Genomic DNA, 21958 nt, shown 5'->3' with positions numbered 1-21958 from the left:
CAGAATTTTAGTATGAACTAATTTTTATAGTCTAGAGGTCGGATGGAACCTGGTGTAGACGCTTTCATGAATTTTTGATTTTATTGAATTGGATTTCTTCTAGATTAATTGTTTTTTTCTAGAATTGATTGTCTTTTCAATTATCTGATCAATAATTGATTTGTTATATTTATTTGAAATCATTGCTCGGGAGAGGGGATTTTGAATAGGACATTAGAAAATACACTGTTAATTATTTATACAGCTCGGGAGAGTGTATGATTTTATCAGAGCTTTTAAAGAGAACATTGTTTTGTGCTAGATTACTGCGATAAATTCTTAATAGGAATGTTGGAATTGAATTGTAGTTGATAAACATTATTTGTTGCTCGGGAGAGGGAAATAATATACGTAAGTGTTCTTGGTTATTAATTGATTGGAATTCATGAAGATTAATTACTTAGGATTGATTGTTGTTGAAACAGGTGAAATCTATACCTCTAGACCATTATTCTCTGATTGATATTTATCTGAAAGTTGTGTGTGTGCTATCTAAAATCATCTGATTATTTATTTTTATTGCAAAATTCTCAAAGTTTGATTTTCTAGATAAAGTTTAGACTATTCTAATTACAAGTACTAAATATTTTCATTTTACTCCTTGTGGGATCGATATCTGAATTATTCACTATATTAAAACTTGACACTCGTACGCTTGCGAGGAAATTTCATAACAGAGCTCTTGGAATTACTCTGAGTTTGAGTACAGCCTAACACCCGGAGACCGACGGGCAGAGTGAGAGGACTATTTTCACTCTAGAGGATATGCTTCGAGCTACAGTCATGGATTTTGGTCAAGCATGGCATGACCACTTGGCGTTGGTGGAGTTTGCTTATAACAACAGTTACCACAGCAGCATTGGCATGGCACCATTAGAGGCTTTATATGGACGCCGCTGTTGTACGCCTTTGTTTTGGGACGAAGATGGCGAGCGTCAAGTCGAAGGTCCACAGATGATTCAGCAGATGACCGATGCAGTGGAGATGATCCGTAAGAGGATTAAGGCAGCCCATGATCGACAGGCTAGCTACGCTAACACTCACCGCAGACCGTTACATTTTGAGGTAGGGGAACATGTGTTCCTGCGAGTGTCACCTTTCCGGAAGGTGATGTGATTTGGACTCAAGGTCTAGTTGTCACTGAGATTTATCGGTCCATTTGAGATTCTTGAGAAAGTTTGAGACGTGGCTTATCGTTTAGCTTTGCCACCGTATCTTTTCAGTATCCATGATGTGTTTCACGTGTCCTTGATGAGACATTACGTGGTAGATGAGTCGCACATCTTGCATCCGACTGAGGTGCAATTGGATCAAAATTTGTCCTATGTGGAGAGACCCCTCAGGATTCTTGACAGGAAGGACAAGGTACTTCGCAACAAACGCATACCTCTAGTGATGGTGCAGTGGCAGCGTAGGGGAACTGAAGAAGCAACTTGGGAGCTGGAAAGCCGGATGCGATCCGAGCATCCAGAGTTGTTTTGATGTTTTGTACTTCATTGTAAAGAAGATTTGTACTTTGTAATGTTCAGTTGTAATAAAGAACATTGTTTGACTTTTCGTGTTTTCCTCTAGATTTAAATTTCGAGGAAGAAATTTCTTAAGGGGGAGGGGGGAGAATGTAGTCACCCGTATCAAGAATTAAGGATTAATTGTAATTAATCCAATGATCATGTTTAGATTAAGTAACACATGATTAAGGGATTTCCAAAAGGATCTAAGGAGTTCAAAAATGGGTCCAGAACACTAAAAAATGGCCGGAAAGGTTCTGAGGATTCGGTGGGATCGGAGGATCCGAACCTCGGATCGGAGGCTCCGAACTTGCATGGACAGCTATCCGAGAATAATACGTCATTGGTGACGTCACTGATGGGACTTCGGAGGATGACAGTTTCCATCGGTGAGGGGTTACTCCTTATGGATCCTTGTCGGGAGAAGGGAGACTCAACCCCTGGTTTTGCTATCACTAAGAGCGGCCACGACGGTGGGTTTTGACGCTATAGTTGATTGGAGAATATACGAGTACCCCGCGGAGTCGCTCTCTTAGCACGGTACTGTATATTAATGGCGCCCTGAGTAGACTGTTTTACCCAGTATTTTAAAGTCATTTACTTGTTGCATATTAGTTTATCTATCATTGCTCTCGTATTGAGCGTTGTCGCTCACGCCCCTGTATTTGGTATTTTGGGTACCTTATGGCAGGGCAGGTTTGAGGCTGGATGGTCCAGGTGACTCGGAGCAGGGTTGAGTTCATTTCCTGTTGCAGTGAGAGTTTAGCGGTAGGGCTTGTGCCCCTAAAACTTTTGATTTGGTTGTATAAGAGTATTTATACACTATATTGTCGTCGGTTGTATTCTGTCGATTGGTTTTATTGTATTTTAAATTATTTGCTCTTTACGCTTTAAATATTTCTTGCATGCGCTAATTAAAATTCTCATTAGGTAGTGGATGCGGGTAGGGTCGCTACATGAATCTTGTATATTCTCTATCTTTTTTGCGTCCACTCTTACTTGTATTTATACATCACACTTCAATATTCAAAACTTCAATCAGTTGATTTGTTTTCCTTTAATCGAATTCTGTTGATATGGAAACAAAAGATTTTATTAATAATAATACACGATATCATATTTTGTAATAAAAGAAATCAATCTATATAATTAAGGAAACAAATAGACAAAGAAAGGAAAAACAAATAATTATACTTCAATTTGAAAAAGAAATAATTGACTTGAAATTATGTCTATGGTTCAAGACATAATTTCCTTTCAATCTCCTCCTTTTTGTCTTGTTGGACAAAACAAAACATAATGATCAAGTTGCTCCCCCTTAGTTTGACAACTTACTTAGGCTCCCCCTAAATTTAATCATCTCAGTTTACAATGTTGTCATCAGATGTTGACAACATGGGAGAAACATCATCATTAAGCAATACATGAATAATTCAGAGAGCAAGAGCAGACGTTGAAAACTTTTTGATTGATAAAAGCAAGCAGAAAAAACAACAAAACAAGACATGAAAACATGCCAAGCGCAACTAAATCAGGGCTAAGTAATAAGATAAAAGGCCAAAGGAAAACATGCTCATCAAGATCCTTCTTCATCATGTTGAGCTATGCCAGAAGGTCCCTTTTCATCCATATTTTGATGTGCGTCAAATGGTCCAACACGAGTGTTTCTAGCATTATCAGCTCTATCATATCCCTTTTTTTGTCCAAAAGAGGAGACCTCAAGGATGAGTTTGTATGCACTTACTTGGTCGGTATAGTGAGCGATGAGAGCTTGCGCACTGAGGATATGCGTCTCAGCAAAATTGATTTGAGCTCGAAGAAAGTCATGTGAAAACATTACAAAGTCTGGTTGTACATCACCGGGTACAACTCTAGGATGCACAGATCCACCCATCCATGGAAGATCAAGCTTCTGATTCCCTATAAGCAAGGCAGGACAATCTTAATGTGTTGCCCTTCAACAGAAAGTGGTGCATCTGCATCACGAAGGGAACCCTGAATATCAGAGAGGGAAATGGTAAGCTTGTTGACTTGAGACCACCATCAGCAAAGGTCAACTCTGTACGAAACACCAAGCGCCCAAAATTGAAATTGGCAGAAGTGCCAATCGTAAACAATGTGAGATCTTAGCCTCGTGTCACCACGGTTGAATTTGAAGAAGGTGTCCAATTTTTCACCGCCAACTTGTGAAGCACCAAATAAAAAGATGTGAGACGAGCTGTAGAGTTCTGTAGAGGTCCAATAGGAAATTTCTTCACAATTCCCCCAGTAAGAACATCAGTGATGATATCTAAATCAGGCTCCACACTTCTTCAACGCGCTCCATAGTTCCATAAAGGCTGTTTATAGTTTCAGGGTTAAAGTCATACACCCGACCTTGCACAAAGACACGACCAAACTTACTGGAGTCTTCATTACCAACAGATGCAGTAAGATTATAATAAAATTCATGTATCGGAGAGGCACAATATGGAACCACCCCAGAAACAGTGTAGAGGAGACCTCGATCCACCAAAAAAGAAATCATATTGTACGTACTTGATGAAAGAGAAATTATCCAGGTTGCGTTCATCAATAAATCCACGAGATTCATAAAGTGGTCAAATTGCAGCAGCATCAGCAGAATAAAATTTATCAGAAAAAAATTGGGAAGATCATACCCATCTTCAGAATCAATTTTTTCATCATCAGTGTGATCAACATCTATAGCAGTAACATCAGACTCCTCATGATCCTTGGAATGAGATTCTGATTCAGCAGCAAAAGAAGAGTTAGAGGAGGCACTTGATGAACTTGAATCATTGGAGGGTCTGTTGTCGGCAAATTCCTGAGCCATCTCAGCATCAGGTTTAGCGTCAGAGTTATCACCAGCAGTAGGCATAGTGGGCTTCAAAGATGACCCATTATCTTTTTTCAAAGTTGCCAAAAATTGAGCTAGAGACATCTAAAATTCAGCAGAGTAATACTCATAATGAGTTGCAGCAGAAGTCATCTTGAGTGAAGCAGGGTGCGGAGATTCATCATGAAATGATGAATCTTTCTGAGAAGTAGAGGTGGTGATAGCTGCAACTGCAGGCTTTGCACGAGTCACCATTTCAAAATCCTCATCATGAGAGTCATCACCAGAAGAGAAGTCTGGATCAAGGATGAATAGAGGACGGGAAGTCTCATTGGATTTAAATCACTTGGACCGCGAGCAGTCAGGATTTTACCCAGCCAAGCGTTTGGAGTGGCGTCGAATTTGAGGGCGAGGACTAATCTTATTAAGAAGTGAAAAATCAGGGAGGTTTTCCACATCAATTTCATTCCCTGGTTCTCTTGAAGCAATCTCATTAAGAGGGACAGGGGGTTCCAGAAATGGCACCACAACAAGAGGTGGCACAGACCCTTCCGATGTTGTTGTCTCGGGTGAGGAAACATTAGGATTGTGTCCCATCTCCGAGCGAATATCCTGCGGGTCAAAATCTGTACCTACCATTGTTAAGGATATTATGATTAGAGGTAGGAAGTGGACATGGAAAGAAATAGCAGAGAGCAACGAAGAAGATAATGATGTGAGATATCAAGGTGATTGACTATGGTAAACTCTTGTTGAATCCTAAATTTTGGTGATAACAAAACAATATATCATTGTCATAGGATTGCCGACAATTAATTGTATTAACAGGAAGTTATCAATTGCTGAGTGCATATCAACCGATCTCCTGATATCAACCGCTGAATGCATATCAACCGGTATACAGATATCAACCGATTCGAGTATGTCAACCGGTTTCCAGATGTTAACCGCCATAAATTCTATGTCTACTGATATCACATCTATCAACTGCCTTTAGTGATAACAACCGAGCACTAAATTCAAAAGACATTAATTAATGGATCTTTGACAAGACAACTTAAATGAAGAAGGTACAAACATTTAAGAATTCGTTTGATGCAGTTAATGATCCGTATAGAGCATTTTTGGTGAAGACAAGTGGAATGGACAGAATGGCAACTTAAAGTGCAGATATTTAAATCTCAGCAGCTATTGTTTCACTTAAAGAGGAAAATTGTCTCGATAAGAGCACTTATCATATAAAGACTATAATACAACGTTAATCAAATAGGATGGACACATCTTTTGAGAAAATTAAGACGTTGAAGACAGAGTCCATATATAAAGGGAAATAAAGCTTGAAGAAAATGCATCAAGGAACATAATCGAACATCTCTCCAAGATATCTTCCTGAGCACTCGAAATACTTAGATATTCAAATTGATCATTCTAACCCTCGCAAAACAGAAGCATATCTGATCTTCAAAAGATCTTACAAGGGTTACTCAAGTCCAGTTTTTTAGTAAAGAGCATCAGACAAATTCTACGTATTTGAGAATCTGAGTCTACGAACTCAGCAACAATCACAAGTGTTGAAGAAGTTTGATAAGAACTTAGAATCTTATCTATGAAAATCAAGGAGTTCCTTATTAGGCATTGATAAGTCTTAATTTGGAGTGGGTGAATTGCAACACTTTATAATAACCAAAGTGTTCTAGTGAATTCTTTCTTAAGTGGAAGAAGGGGAGACGAGAAGGATTAAACATTCGAACATCCATAAAATCTCGTGTCTCTCTTACTCTTTCATGCTTTACATTTTAACCTTTATCAACTACTTTGTGTGAGCTGTTTCCGCACTAAAATTAGTAGCTCATAAAAAGTTAGGAAGCTGAGAAAATTAGTCGAGTGAAGTAACATTTACTCAACTGTTAAGGCAAATATTTTTAAGAGTGTGTATTCACCCACCTCTACACACACACCCGATCCCCAACAAGTGGTATCAGAGCGGGTCTTTTCTCAACTGCTGATATTTACTCATTCATCATGACTTCATTTAATAAAATCCCCATGTTTTCTAAAGAAGAATATGATGATTGGAAAATTCTCATGCAGGAACACTTGTCAGCACATGATGATGACATGTGATATGTCATTATCGATGGTCCAATGAAGATCCTCAAAGAAAACACTGAAATAGCCATCTCAGGTGGTGAACCACAAATGGTGGAGAAACCTAGATCTGAATGGACTATCGAGGATAAAAAGAAGGAAAATCTTGTCTATGTAGCCAAGGACATTCTCTACAAAACTCTGGACAGGAACATGTTCAGTAAGATCAAGACTTGCTCAACAACCAAAGAAATCTGGGAAAAGCTTACTCAACTATGTGAGGGCAACGACCAGACCAAGGATTACAAACTCACTGTAGCCATTCAGAAGTTCGATAATGCCAAGATGAAGCCAGGAGAAACCATGACTGAGTTTGATAAAATATTTAGTGTAGTGACTCGTATCCAGAATTAATGAGTAATTAATCATGTGATCAGGTTTAGATTAAGTAAAACTAGATTAAGGAAGTCTCAGATGAGTTCAAGGACATCAGAGATGGACTGAGAATGATAGGAAATGGCCCAAAGGGTGACCAAGAACATATGCAACGTTTGGAGAAAGGACGAAACGTTCTGGTCAGCTGATGCCATCCGTTATGTCATTCGTGATGTCAGCAAGGTGATGTCATTGCTTATGAACTTGAGGTGACAACGGATGCAACGAACTGGAGAATGGATGCAACGATCGGAATAGACCCAACGATCAAGAACGGACGCAACGTTCTCCGTCTATAAATATGAGTGCGAGGGCCTCATTTCAACTTGCTCATTCCTCTCTTCTCTCTCTCTCTCGTTCTTAACCTTTCTAGTCAGATCTAGGGATTTCTAGGCGTCGTATTTGGAATCCGAAAGTAGCGGCGCAATCCTGGCATTGTACCGAAGCTGTGCCTAAGTTTTGAGGCAGTCTCCATCAGCGGGCTGACGACAGACGCATGTATAGCTATGGTCTCCTTAAATTATTTAGGAGTATCTATTAGCTTAGTTAAGGCTTTTAGATCATAAATAATGATGCATGGATATTTGTATTGTAGAGCTAATAATAGACTTGAAACCTGGAGTGGGGACTACTAGGATTGCCTTTAGTAAGGTACGTAAGTACTGACTGAGATAGCCAACATGATATATGATATACATGTTGCATGAGTATGTGCTATGTGTATTCCATGTTTTACTGCTTTAGCACATGCATGTTTTTATATATACTGGACTGCATCTCGTGAGATGTGAGTCATGAAAGTTTCCATCGATGATGAAATACTCTTTATGGATTCGTGTCTGTGGAGGCTCAACCCCTGGTTTTTCTATCACTAGGAGCGACCACGATGGTGGAGTATACGCTATAGTTGATAGGGGAATATATGAGCGACCACGCGGACTAGCTATCCAGCACGGCGCTGTATATTCATGTCGCCCCTGAGCATACTGTTTTATCCTTGTCTTAAAGTCATTTATGTGCTGCATATATTTTATATATCATTGCTTCCATACTGAGCGTAGTTGCTCACGTCCAGTATTTTCTATATGGACACCCCATTCGACGGGGCCGGTGCAGGTGCAGGTAGTGCACCCAGTAGCTTGGAGAGGCCAGCAACCAGAGAAGACAACAAGTTTAGCTGTAGGTTTTACTTTGTCATTAGGATTATTATTTCGATTGGGTTGTATATTGAATTTGTTTAGTCGGTTGTATTCTGCCGACAAGCATTGATTTAAGTCTTCCGCATCAAATTATTTAATTTCATGCTTAATTATGCTCTAACTCTGATTAGGTAGTGGATCCAGGTTGGGTCGCTACATTTATTTGTATCAAAGCGCATGCAAAGAGACTTGGGATATAGTAATGAGCTTTGGGTTATCCTTGTAGGATGATGAGACCTTTAAAAGAGATGATGATGAGGCAATTAGGATGCCCGAGGACTATCATCATCGGAAGAATTTTAGAAGATTTGGGTTATGGTATTTTAGAAAGTGCGGACAAGAGTGCAGGATCGTTTATGAGTTTCAGAGATTTCTACTCACGTGGATCCTAGCTTTGGATCGAGTACCAGACGCTATAGGCAGTGACAGAGGATTGGTTGGGACACACTTGATGCTTGCATCTATGCCGTTCGGCCATTATGAAACTACTCTGAATATTCTCCACTCGTAGTTGGAGAGATCTTCATAGAGATTTTATCTCATCCATCGGGAGTTACACATATATCAGTGACGCACCCGATTGAGTAAAGAGAATCTCTAGGTTTGAAGGGTGAATAAAATACGTCTGTCGAAGTAAGCTTGCATCGATGCTTAGACAGATGAGAAACTTCATGCTCAAAATCAAGATCAAGTGCGATGATTTAATACTGTGTTGTTGTAAATAGTATTTCAGTTGTAATTAATCATCAGACCCTGGTTGTATCATTTCAAGTTATTGGTTGTACATTTTCATTGAATTTATGGATACTGAATTTGTATTACATAGGATTGTAATAAAGAAATTGTACATAACTTGAAACGATGATACATGTATTATTTTGAAATTTATCTAGTGAATTGTGGTTTCGACTGCAGTGATTTTGCTAAGGTTTAGCATGATTCTAGTTGATTAGTGTTCAACTATTGTAACTCATGGGTTTTGAGTGATCCAATGGTAACTACTTGACATGTGGTTAGTCTAGGTGTTTTCCTAGGATGACCTAGTTATTCAGTGGACTAAGTTGTGCCAGCAATGAGGTAATTCATCAGTAGGCATGGGAATATTGTTCTAAACTGTTTTCTTTAGAACATTGGGTTTTGTTCTAGGATGTTTCCTTAGAACAGTAGTTTGTCTGAAATCTTTAGGTTGAGACCTTGTGATGATGGATTTCATCAGGGTACCAGGACGAGTGATACCGAGAGTTGCGGACTGTGATCATGACTAGACGTGATGGGGAGCGACCCTATGCCGGTGTTACTCTGGGAGTCTTTGTACTTCAGAGGTTTCCTGGGAGCATTCATGCTTCAGGATCGGCTGTACGGGGAGGCTACTCAGTCTAGGGAATTGACAACAGTCACAAAAAGGGTATGACCTTGGATTGTATTGGCTAGATACCAGGTTTGGTATTGAGATCGTAGTTATTGTATGATGTTTGCCAGAGATACAGACTTGGGATTCTACTGTCAGAATTAGTCTTGGGATGGATTTTCCCCGACGAGTGATTAACTGAGTAGATAGATTTTGCCTTTGATTGTTATATCTCTAGATGGATAGATCTAATAGGTAGACGGATTTCTACGAGTGATGATTGGGAGTATCGTCTGATTAATAAGAGATAAGATTGAGATTCTTTGTGATAGGATTTATCCAGGTTACGGTATCATAAACTATTTTTGAGACACCGACTCAGGATATAAGTATTGCTGAATGATGATAGGCTTCATCAGTAGTGAATTATATCAAGTGCTGAGGACTGTGTTAGGTTGTGCGAGATGAGAGGGGGAGCTTGACCTACACCAGTGTTCTCTGGTATGTTGTTCTAGATCTAGGCTATCAGCAGGAGGCTACCTCAGTCTTGATTCATTTCACAGTCTTAACAAGGGATATAATTGTCAGGAGCATGTTTAGCAACTAATGATAGTAAGTCCGAAATGGCGCAGGATTGTTGCAAGTGACTACTCTTAGCTATTGTCTGACTCTGTCAGAGAAAGGTATGTTGAATCCGGTGTGATTCTTGTGATTCCAAGTGTTTGGGATTAGCGGACTTATGGCAGCGAGATCAGAGTCGTTGATCGAGCCATGTGAAATTTTTAGTGACCAAGAATTGGCGAGTGATTGCCTAAATTTGGTTAATACTATTAGATTATATTTTAGTCGCAGTGAATCGACGTGGTCGATAGGTATAGACAAATCAGTGTTGATTTGAGATGCATCGAATCGTGAGGTACTCAAGACAGTACTTTGAGCCTGTGTGCTTAAAATTTTGATCCTTGGTAATACCACGGAACAGTAAGAGATTTAGGTGCATTCAGGATTCTCTGTTGAGATTTCCCGGAGTGCAGTCATTTGGACTTCAAAGTTTCTGTAGATCACGAGAAGTGATTGTGAAACGACCTTAACCTCTAAACTTAATTAAATAATATTGAAAATATGGATTTATAAAAATTTTGCCATGACTTGTTTGAAAGTAAACAAAGCCACCCTGTCACACACAACAATTCTAACATAAAGAAATAAACGTCTGATAAAAATCCAAACTGCGATAATCATAAACTACGAAAGGAAAGGCAACCCCACACGGTTGCAATAATAACGATAACAAATTTCAAGACTAATATTTAAGCACAGGGAAAACACATCCTGGCTAATAGTTAAAGTACTCAAACTAAAATTCTTTATTTCAAACATAGTCTTATGCGGAACTTAAAAGTAGCAACGGTCATATGGCCCCGCACCACCAGCGACCTCAACCCCGAGGATCCTGCCCCTCGATCTCTAGATACTACTCCTCACCTGGCAATCAAACAAGCATAGTGAGTCTAATGACTCAACAAGTATAAACAGTGTAATAACAAGGGTTTAAAAATACCTGCAGTAATACTCAAAGTACTGTACATAATATACTTTGCAACTTAAAATGAAAATATGCATGATACAAGAGAATGAGACAACCTGTAAACAATGAACTCACGACAGCTCACGCTATGAGACTTTTGATCTTTCTTAACTTAACATGAAAACTGAACTTGAGACTTTTATAAACTTTCCTTGAATTTACTTTCTTTTCTGAGAACTTAGATCATTGATTGTGACGTTTCCTTTAATAATTTGATCGATCATGGCTGCAGTGCACTATGCCGGCAAGGACATCGAGAATACTCCCGATGCCGCATTGCCCCTTTGTTAGTAAGGGAAATCAGGATTTCTCACAACTCCTCCAAACCCCTCTATTGGAAAGGGAAATCAGGATTTCTCCCAACTCCTCCAAGCCCCTCTGTTGGCAAGGGAAATTAGGATTTCTCCCAACTCCTCCAAGCCCCTTTATTGGAAGGGGAAATCAGGATTTCTCCCAACTCCTCCAAGCCCCTCTGTGTCACAAATCAATTCACTTTATTCAAAAAATCACTTTCTTTACTTGTGACTTTAACTTTTCTTGAGATGCAAAAGAAGTGATACACTTTGCTTACTTTACTTGACTTGAAGACGAGAACTCAAGCACACGAATATGCAACTATAGGAAATGAAACTAAACTAAAAAATGTGGGTATAAGGTGAGTGAGTGGCTGCCCCTAGGTAGAAATACCCAACCTTAGCTCTAATTCTCACAAACAAGGAATAACCCGAGCAATCAAACCGAAAAGCCCTTATCTCGACTTTACCTTTACCGAATCCAACCCTACTTGAACCGAAACTATCCAAAAACTACAAACTAACCATAAGACTATGTTGTGACTTCATTTGACAGCCCAAGAAATCCAAACAAAAACCATTTCCGGACAGCCCCTTTTCCTATTAAAAATTCTACACTGACAACTTAAACTTAAAATACCGTTAAGCTATCCAATTCTTAACCGAAACGAGCCCAATTTATACCGACACAACCAAACATCATAAACTTGACCTAGGATTAGCCAAGATGCGACCATACAAGATTTGATACCTCCCCTGCCCCGAATTCAGTAACCCCTGCTCAAAGAAACTTCACCCTACAACACTTCTACTTTGAGGAAACAAGTCCAAGCCCTTTTTCCTTACCTCTACCTCCTTCCAAACCACCAAACACACTTAATAACATCTCTTGGGACTTAACACAAGCACCTAGGCATCCCTCAACCTCACTTCAACCCCACAATTCGAAAACACCAAGATTATGCACCAATATGACTTCAATTCTTGAACAATCAATGAAGCCAATTGCCAAACAACCAAATTCACTACACATACTTCGAACACAGCCCTAACACCATGAAATTTAGGCATGCACAATTTCTTAAATTTTTGAAAATGACAATGTGCAAGAAAACCCTTCATATCTCAAGTCAAGTTTCATCATACAACCCTCAAACCTCCACACATATGCATATTTCGAATTTTACAATACAATTGGCTGAAAAACTTGAGAAATTCGAACCCAACATGTCAAATAACATAGGAATTTTGAAAATTTATAAAAGATTTAGCACAAGAACATAAATAGCTAGCTTGAAAGCCCAAGAAAAGCTTATACTTGCCTTGACTTCTACTACCAAAAAAATCCAAACAAGAGGGGGAAAGAAAGGTTGAACTCTTGCACCAACACCAAGCTAAACTTCCCACGGTGGTTTCCAGGTGTCGGCGGTGGCGTGAGGTGGCCGGCGGTGTCCGGAAAGTGAAGGGGAAGTGGGCGGCCATGGGAAGGGAGAAATGGAAGAGGGGGGGGGGGGGCTACTTGGAAAAAAGAGTGCTAGGGTTTCATTTTGTTTTGTTTTGGGTTTAAAAGGTGAGTGTTAGGTGTACATGTGTGTGTATGAATAGGTGTAAGTATATAATAATAGGTCTGAGTGTTGCTTTAAAAGTACAACATTAAAGTACTACAACTTTTGCCTACTAAACTTACACTTATAAAATTCCTAAGTTTAAAAACCTCAAATTAAAAATATTATGTTGGGTTTTACTAATCCGGGTTTAAAAAAATTCTAACTTTTGAAAAAGTTAAAGAAAAAGCCCAAGAATGCGATAAAAAATGATTTCTGATACCCAAAAACTTCTAACTTTCAATCTCTAATCTAATTTCCTCATTCCTCTCAGCTTAACTTTTTAAAATAAAAATCTGGGAATTTATCGGCAAAATCCACCATCATCGAAGCCGGAATCGGAGAACATTGAACTTAAGAATCTTAAGAATAAATAACTTTTGTAATGACCCGTATCCATAATTAACGATTAATGACTATATTAATCGTGTAATAGTGTTTTGATTTATTAATACATGATTAAGAAAGTTTTGGTTGGATTAAAGGACTTCAGAAATGGATTCAGAATGATCGAAAAAGGCCCGAAGGGTGACCAGGAACGGAAGCAACGTTCGTGAACGGATGCAACGTTCTGGCAGTGATGTCATCCATGACGTCAAAAATATTACGTCATTGCTTACGCACTTGATGGGACATCGGAAGCAACGATGGGGATTGGAAGCAACATTTGTCAGGCAGAACAGATGCAACATTGAGGAACGGACGTCCCGTTCCGTGTCTATAAATAGAGGAGCTGAGATTCATTTCAACTCGCACCTTTCTTCTCTTCTCTCTCGATTCCTTAGCCTTCTAACTCAGATCTAGGGAGTTCTAAGCATCCAATGGGGAATCCGGAAGTGGCATAGCGATCCAGGCGTCGTAGCGGAGCTGTGGCCTAGTTTTGAGGAAATTTCCATCAGCGGGCTGACGACGGACGTAGGTATAGCTATGGTCTCCTTAAATTATTTAGGAGTATGCAATAGCTTAGTTAAGGCTTTTAGAGCTTATTAAATGATGCATGGGTATTTGCATTGTAGAGTTGATGATAGGCTTGGAACCTAGAGTGGGACTGCTAGAACTGCCTGTAGTAAGGTACGTAAGTACTGACTGAGATAGCCAGTGGGTTTTGCATGCTTATATGTTGCATTTGTGTGTCATATTATTATGCAGCATGTGCATATCATATTGTGCCTGTCCATATTTTTAGATGAGTCATATAGGGCCGCTCAGCCCTGTTCGGACGGTAGATGTTGAGCGCCCCGCGACCGACGGGTTAGCCAGCACTGGCATCTGGAAGACACAGTCTACGTCCAGTAGGAATGAGTAGTGTACACAGGGTTTGCTCCTCGGGTTGTACCACTCATGTCCTAGGCGCCATTACTGAGCAGTTATATACATTTATCCCAGATATGGATAACTTGTCATTTGCATGCATCATGTTTGTATGTTTTACCCGTGCTTTTGTATTAATCTTAGAGCTCACGTCCAGTTTTTTCTGTGTATCTAGACACCCCATTCGACAGGGCAGGTGTAGGTGCAGGATCGAGCATCAGGATCTTGGAGTAGCCAGTGACCAGTGAAGACAGCAGGATTAGCTGTAGGTTTTGCCCTTTAGGCTTGTTTATTTGATTGGGTTGTATAATCGAATTTGTTTAAGCTGTTGTATTCTGCCGGTCTGCTTTGATTTAAGTCTTCCACATCGATTTATTTTAATGCATGCTTAATTATGCTCTTAACTCTGATTAGGTAGTGGATCCGGGTTGGGTCGCTACATTTATTGGTATCAGAGCAATGCATGCAAGAGACTTGGGATATAGTATTAAGACTTTGGGTTATCCTTATAGGATTGATGATACCTTGGACGAGATGATGATGCGGCGATTTGGTTGCCCAAAGACTATCATCATCGGCAGGATTTCTAAAGATTTGGCTTAAGGGATTCCAGCGAGTGTGGACAGGAGCGATGGATCGTGTCCGAGCTTTTGAGATTTCTACTCATATGGGTCCTAGCTTTGGATCGAGTACCGGATGCCAGAGGCAGTGGCAGAGGATTGGTTGGGACGCACTTGATGTTTGCATCTATACAGTCCGTACCATGATGACACTACTCTGAAGATTCTCCAGTCGTCGTTGGAGAGATTTTCAGATAGACCTTTACCAGGGAATGCCTCGAGTGCCTAAGGCATGACAGGTTTCGAGCGTAAGGTCATTAAACTCATGCGGAACATGGTTTTTCCGGTACCCCTGTATCGATGCTTTTGGTAGGCATATTGGAAACTTCATGTTCAAAAGCATGATTTGGTTACAAGAAGAAAGCTGACGGTAGATCGTGAGCAAAAGAGGTCGACTGACAGGCGCTGAAGCAGAGCATAGCTAGTTAGCGAGCTCGAGTTATTTCTCCGAAAGTATTGGCAGGACGAGATACCGAGAGATTTGAGCAGGAGTATGCTTGTATCGATGCGTGTGTCGATTAGAAGCTTCATGCTCAAGAAACGAAAACTTGTACGATGATTTAAATACTGTATTGTTGTAGTTGTAAAAAGTATTTCAGTTATAATGAATCATCATACTTTGGTTGTATCATTTCAAGTTCGGTTGTACATTTCATTGTGTTTGGATACTGTAACTGTATTACATGGGATTGTAATAAAGAGAATTGTACATAACTTGAAGCAATGATACATGTTTTATTTATCCAGCAAATCGTGAATGATTGCAAGTGATTTTGCTAAGTTTGGCTCGGTGTTAGTTGATTAGTGTTCAACTATTGTAGCTCATGGGATTTGAGTGGGTCGACTGTGACTGTTTGACTTGTGGTTATTCTAGGTGTTTTCCTAGGATTGACCTAGTTAGTCAGAAGACTAAGATAGTGCCAGCGATGAGTGGACTCATCTAGAGGCATAAGAGTATTGTTCGGTCTAGAACATTGGGCTTTGTTCAAGGTTGTTTCCTTACAACAGTAGGCTGTCTGACCTTCGTTAGGCTGAGACTTGTGATGATGGGTTTTCATCGGGATGCCAGGTCTAGTATATGCCGAGAGTTGTGGGCTATGACCATGACTAGACGTGATGGGGCGCAATCCTATGCCAGTGTTACTCTAGGAGTCCTTGTACTTCATAGGTTACCTGGGAACCTTCGTGCTTCAGGATTGGAGGTGGGAAGGCTACTCAGTCTAGGGATTTTGTAGCAGTCACAATAGGGTATGAACATGGATTAGATATCAGGTTTGATATCATTGTCTAGATATCGTCTGATTTTGTCAGAGATATAGGTTAAGTATTATGCTGTGAGAACCAGTCTTGGAGGGATTTCCTTGACGAGTGTGTACTTTGAGCAGATAAGTTTTAACCTTTGGGTTACTGCTAGACATGTGGATCTAGTAGGTGGACGGATTTATACCAGCGATTACTAGGGATTGTCATCAGATTTGTGTTTAGGGTTTTCCTGCGATGGGAGTCATCCAAGAACTTGGATGGGATGTTGTTTCAAGACTTCGACTTGAATACGAGGACTACTCCATGATGATTGATTTCATCTGTGATGGATTATATCAGATGATGAGGATTGTACAGGAATAATTGAGATGTGAGGGATGCATGGCCTATGACCGTGAAGCCTTGGTGGTTGTCCAGGTGGGTTATCGTGGTAAAATACTTCAGTCTTGAATTGTTGCACAATCTTAACGAGGGATATAGTCAGGAGCGTGTCCGGAGATTGTGAGAATATTTGGGATTCGTTAGTTATGCTTCTTGGACTTGATGAATCGTGATGTTCATCCTGAATGAACGAGACAAGGATAGTGAGTCCAGTGTTTGCGCTAAGTACTGTCTGATATTTTCAGAGGTTGAGCGTAGGATTTTCCATGGGATGGAAATGGTCTAGGTTGATAGATCACGATGAAATCTTGGGCTTAGTTCATTTTGATGTTTGCCTTGGGTGAACAAGACAACGATTGGTAGTGCTACGGTGGCACGGGATCTGTGCTAATGACTACTAGTGACAATTGGCTAACTCTGTCAGAGTTAGGTCGATTAAGTTCAGTATACGAGGAAACTGTCAGTAGTAAGGCACGAGGTTGTGTTGATAGGCTACTAATATCTATTTTCTGGTTAACAAGTATGATGTGTGTTGGAACCAGAGCGATTTGGGTATTCCAAGTATTTGGAAATAGTTCTTCGTGGCAGGTGAGTCATGGTTATTGATTGAGCCACATAGGTTTAGACGATCAACGACTGATCAGACGAGTGTGAGCATCAGTAGTTCGACGAGATCGATAGAGTAAATCCAATCAGTGATGATTTGGATATAGCAATCGAGAAATACTTGGATAGTATTTTGTCGCTTAGTGCTTGGGAGATGAGTACTTGGTAAAGTTTCGGAGTAGGTGATGCTTTGGAGTCTCTAGGTCTGCCAGAGACGAATCTACCGAAAGGCTACAATTGACTTGTATGGTCAAGTTAAGTGTTAACTTGAGAGGAGAAACAAGAGAAGGAATTGGTAGCTCACCGGATAGATTATGTGATGATGTCTTAGTATACCATTGGGTTAGAGATCCAAGGAGGATTGTCTACTCGTATGAACATCAGTTTTCTGATCGTGAGGCGTGACATTAGCTGGGATCTAGTTCTCGAGATCCAGCAGAGTGTGTCACTAATTTTCCATCATGAGATGCGTAACTCTGTTGAGGTGACTGAGATAGTCAAAGATCGACTTAGTAGCCAACGTGGTTTGCCTTTGGGGTCGAAGATTTTGCAAGATCGTGATGGATCAAATTTGTTCTTTCAAGCCAGTGAGTCACACCCGTGCAGACTGTTTGTCAAGGATATTGCGTTTCAGCAATGGACGACAGTCAAAGGTGTTTTGTGTGACAAGTTACTTTGAGCGTAAGTGTTTCCCCAGAGTGATTAGGGAATCGACGAATTAGTCCTTTCAGTGCAAGGCTGATGCGTTCAGCAAAGGAGAGATTTGACTGTTGAGAATCTGTTGGGATTTAGTTTCCAGGATCTTTATGTTCTACCTTTGGAGATTGGGACGAGAAATGATGGTATCATCCGAGACTCAGTGATGAGTTATACCAGGCGCATGTGACTGTCGAGATTTCGAGGTGGAGTAGGAAGCATTTCCATATGTTTGTGCACTGAGGAATATCCCAGTCGAGCGTATTGGTAGAAGCTTGCCTTAGTCTTCATGTGTGCACAGTGACTGCGAGTATGTATGACTATCAGGAGGATGTTCATCGATTGAATTCATGGGTGAATAACCTATGATCGAGATGATGTAGATCATCAGAGGCATGATGATTTCCATTGCAGTGTATGCGTGGCTTTGCAGGCCAATGGTTAGGAGATGACTTAGCGTCATTATTGGCGAGCGATGATAGTTTTCATCAGGGCACAATGTTGAGTTATACTAAAAACCATGAACTGTGATTGGTACTAGACTGGATGGTCTGAGTTCCCAGTGATTGCTTGGGAAGCTCGTTCGCTTCGGTGGAGCATGGGAAGGATGACCAGTCTGGAATCATGTTAAGCAATTATGTTGAAGTATGACTTTGTGGCAACTATATTCTCTTGGGGAGAAATTCGGGCTTTGTTGTGTCAGCACAGTGTTGGGGATTGGTGTTTCTTGACTAGAGGTGTTGGACACTAATAAGTTTTGGAACCATTAGATGGTTAGATCTAGTTTAGTGATTCGACGAATGCCGTAAACCAATCAGGTTATGATTTTGTCTTTGTCAGTCTAAGATTTTCCTTGGGACAATGATCTCGATTAAGCGGGTGTTGGTATCATTCGTGATCAATGAGATCATGGATACGACGGAGGATGTATCGATGCTGTGGTATGTTAGCATCAAGGAAGATTGGATGTCACCAGTAACGCAGCAGTTTTCAGCTAAGAGAATGCTAATGCGGTTTAGCATTTATGCAGCTTGCAGATAATTCGACTAAAGTTTGAGTGTGTCGGAAGATATTTTCGACCAGACACTCGAGCAAGGGTTTCTAATACGTTCTCGAGGTTTACCCTAGATTTCGAGGACGAAATCTTTTAAGGGGGAGATAATGTAGTGACCCGTATCCATAATTAACGATTAATGACTATATTAATCATGTAATCATGTTTTGATTTATTAATACATGATTAAGTAAGTTTCGGTTGGATTAACGGACTTCAGAAATGGATTCAGAATGATCGAAAAAGGTCCAAAGGGTGACCAGGAACGGAAGCAACGTTCGTGAACGGATGCAACGTTCTGGCAGTGATGTCATCCGTGACGTAAAAAATATTACGTCATTTCTTACGCACTTGATGGGACATCGGAAGCAACGATGGGGATCGAAAACAACGTTCGTCAGGTAGAACAGACGCAACGTTAAGGAACGGACGTTCCGTTCCGTGTCTATAAATAGAGGAGCCGAGATTCATTTCAACTCGCACCTTTCTTCTCTTCTCTCTTGATTCATTAGCCTTCTAACTAAGATCTAGGGAGTTCTAAGCATCCTAAGGGGAATCCGGAAGTGGCATAGCGATCCAGGCGTCTTAGCGGAGATGTGACCTAGTTTTGAGGCCATTTCCATCAGCGGGCTGACGACGGACGCAGGTATAGCTATGGTCTCCTTAAATTATTTAGGAGCATGCAATAGCATAGTTAAGGCTTTTAGAGCTTATTAAATGATGCATGGGTATTTGCATTGTAGATTTGATGATAGGCTTGGAACCTAGAGTGGGACTACTAGGACTTCCTGTAGTAAGGTACGTAAGTACTGACTGAGATAGCCAGCGGGTTTTGCATACTTATATGTTGCATTTGTGTGTCATATTATTATGAAGCATGTGCATATCATATTGTGTCTGTCCATCTTTTGAGATGAGTCATGTAGGGCCGCTCAGCCTTGTTCGGACGATAGATGTCGAGCGCCTCACGACCGATGGGTTAACCGGCACTGGCATCTGGAAGACACAGTCTACGTCCAGTAGGAATGAGCAGTGTATGTAGGGTTTGCTCCCCGGGTTGTACCACTCATGTCCTAGGCGCCATTACTGAGAAGTTTGTATACAGTTATCCCAGATATGGATACCCTGTTATTTGCATGCATCATGTTTGTATGTTTTACCCGTGCTTTCGTATTGAGCTTAGAGCTCACGTCCAGTCTTTTCTGTGTATCTGGACACCCCATTTGACGGGGCAGGTGTAAGTGCAGGATCGAGCATCAGGAGCTTGGAGTAGCCAGTGACTAGTGAAGACAGCAGGATTAGCTGTAGGTTTTTCCCTTTAGGCTTATTTATTCGATTAGGTTGTATAATCGAATTTGTTTAACCGATTGTATCCTGCCGGTCTGCTTTTATTTAAGTCTTCCGCAACGATTTATTTTAATGCATGCTTAATTATGCTCTTAACTCTGATTAGGTAGTGGATCCGGGTTGGGTCGCTACAACTTTAAAGGAAACTTAAGCAATTAAATCCAAGAAATTAAAATCAACACTTAAAATATTTTGATGTCACGACGATAATTAGAATATTTAAATAATAGCAGAGCGATTAAAATAATTAAAACAAACTAAACGAACGATTAAAAGTCATATAAATAAATACACGAGTGGATATAAAAACCTTAAAATGATTTTTGGGCAAATAAAAGATTTTAAATAAATAAGCTAAGCATTTAAAATCATTTAAATGAATAACTAAACAATTAAAATCATTTAAATAGGTAAACTTAAACAATTAAAAACATTACTTAAATAATTAGTACAATAAAATCATTTGAATAAATAAAAAATATTATAATAACACATAATTCAAATAAAGAATTTAAATCAATTAAACTAAAAATAATAATAACCATAACATTTATTTAATTTAATATATGCGAATTAGTGGATTGGATTTTAGGTACTATAATTTCTCCCCCCCTTAAATGAAATTTCGTCCTCAAAATTTGAACTTACTAACTAGGTCTGGATACGTACGACTAAGTAAACATCAACTTTTCTAACTCTGCACCCACAAGAGCTGGCCCAAATAAGTTTTCGCTGCGCACTCTGATGCTTATTAGCATCTATATCATCAAGGATCTGACTAACTCCTACTGCAATATAAAATTCACATTTCCTACTTGTTCCCAAGTGGTCTTATCCTAGATGAAATTTTATCACTTCTCAAATTTACTTTCGATCTAAATTCATAAACTTAAAAACGTCACCTACCGCAACTTTCAAGTTCTACAACCTAAAAATTCTTTGATTTTTAAGTCATTGCACAACTTATATTTTGCTAACCTTATATCCTATGTCAGAATTCCAAGCTATATAGTCCATATAACCAATAAATAATTTATGTCGACCTCGACCAAGACTTAAAACTTTCTAACAACAAAACTACGCTTATCGTCTATTTACCACTTAAACTTAACTCGCATGATATACAACTTGAGCTCTTAAGAAATTCACAAGTTCCCATAATACTTAGCAACTAAACACTAAACTCTTCTAAATAGGATAACTAAGGGACTATACAATTCTACCTCGTTAGACCTCGAAATGAGATATGAATCCGACCCATACTTCCCCAACATCGATACATGAAACCCATCATGTATCACTAACAACTCTGCGCCAGCCCAAATGATAAAACAAATTACTTATCTCCTCAACAATCGCATAAGGACCGACAAGTTGAGTTAATTTCCTTATATACCCAAGTCAATAGTATTACAGAACAATGATACCTTCAAGGGCAACTTAACATCCAATTCAAAATTCTAGTGGCCTACGCCACTTATTATCAGTGCTTTGATTAATGATCATGAACTATGCTCAATCCCTTATTAGTTACTACATCTCACAATGCTCTTATGGAAGATTAAAAATTCTCTTTTGCAATGTCTCTAGCTCAATTAACCTTCAAGTGGAACAAAGTGAAAGAGTGGGTGACCTGCTAGCCAACTTGTAGCTAAGGGCCTTTATGACTCTATTTGTAAACAATCTTTGTTTAATATAATTTACACTCTTCATTGGGATTTACTTTATCTTTTATCATA

The 21958-nt window shown here is 39.7% G+C and overlaps 1 protein-coding gene across 1 annotated transcript; it reads left to right on the top strand.

Moving 5' to 3' along the window:
* Positions 1 to 822: 822 nt before the first annotated feature.
* On the top strand, positions 823 to 1521 carry LOC140870685 (uncharacterized). The gene is made up of 2 exons (XM_073273080.1): positions 823 to 1030; positions 1310 to 1521. Exons 1-2 carry the CDS (start codon positions 823 to 825, stop codon positions 1519 to 1521), a joined length of 420 nt encoding a protein of 139 aa, XP_073129181.1.
* Positions 1522 to 21958: the final 20437 nt, after the last annotated feature.

The sequence above is a fragment of the Henckelia pumila genome, unplaced genomic scaffold (assembly GCF_033568475.1).
Source record: "Henckelia pumila isolate YLH828 unplaced genomic scaffold, ASM3356847v2 CTG_170, whole genome shotgun sequence".
Lineage (NCBI taxonomy): Eukaryota > Viridiplantae > Streptophyta > Magnoliopsida > Lamiales > Gesneriaceae > Henckelia > Henckelia pumila.
This window is presented reverse-complemented; position numbering and strand designations above follow the sequence as displayed.

What these genes read in the sequence shown, in the direction of transcription:
- LOC140870685 (XM_073273080.1), top strand. Translation starts at nt 823, where the DNA reads ATGGATTTTGGTCAAGCATGGCATGACCACTTGGCGTTGGTGGAGTTT. An exon ending in CGATGCAGTGGAGATGATCC is followed by an intron (nt 1,031 to 1,309) that starts GTAAGAGGATTA and finishes ATTACGTGGTAG; the next exon opens with ATGAGTCGCACATCTTGCAT.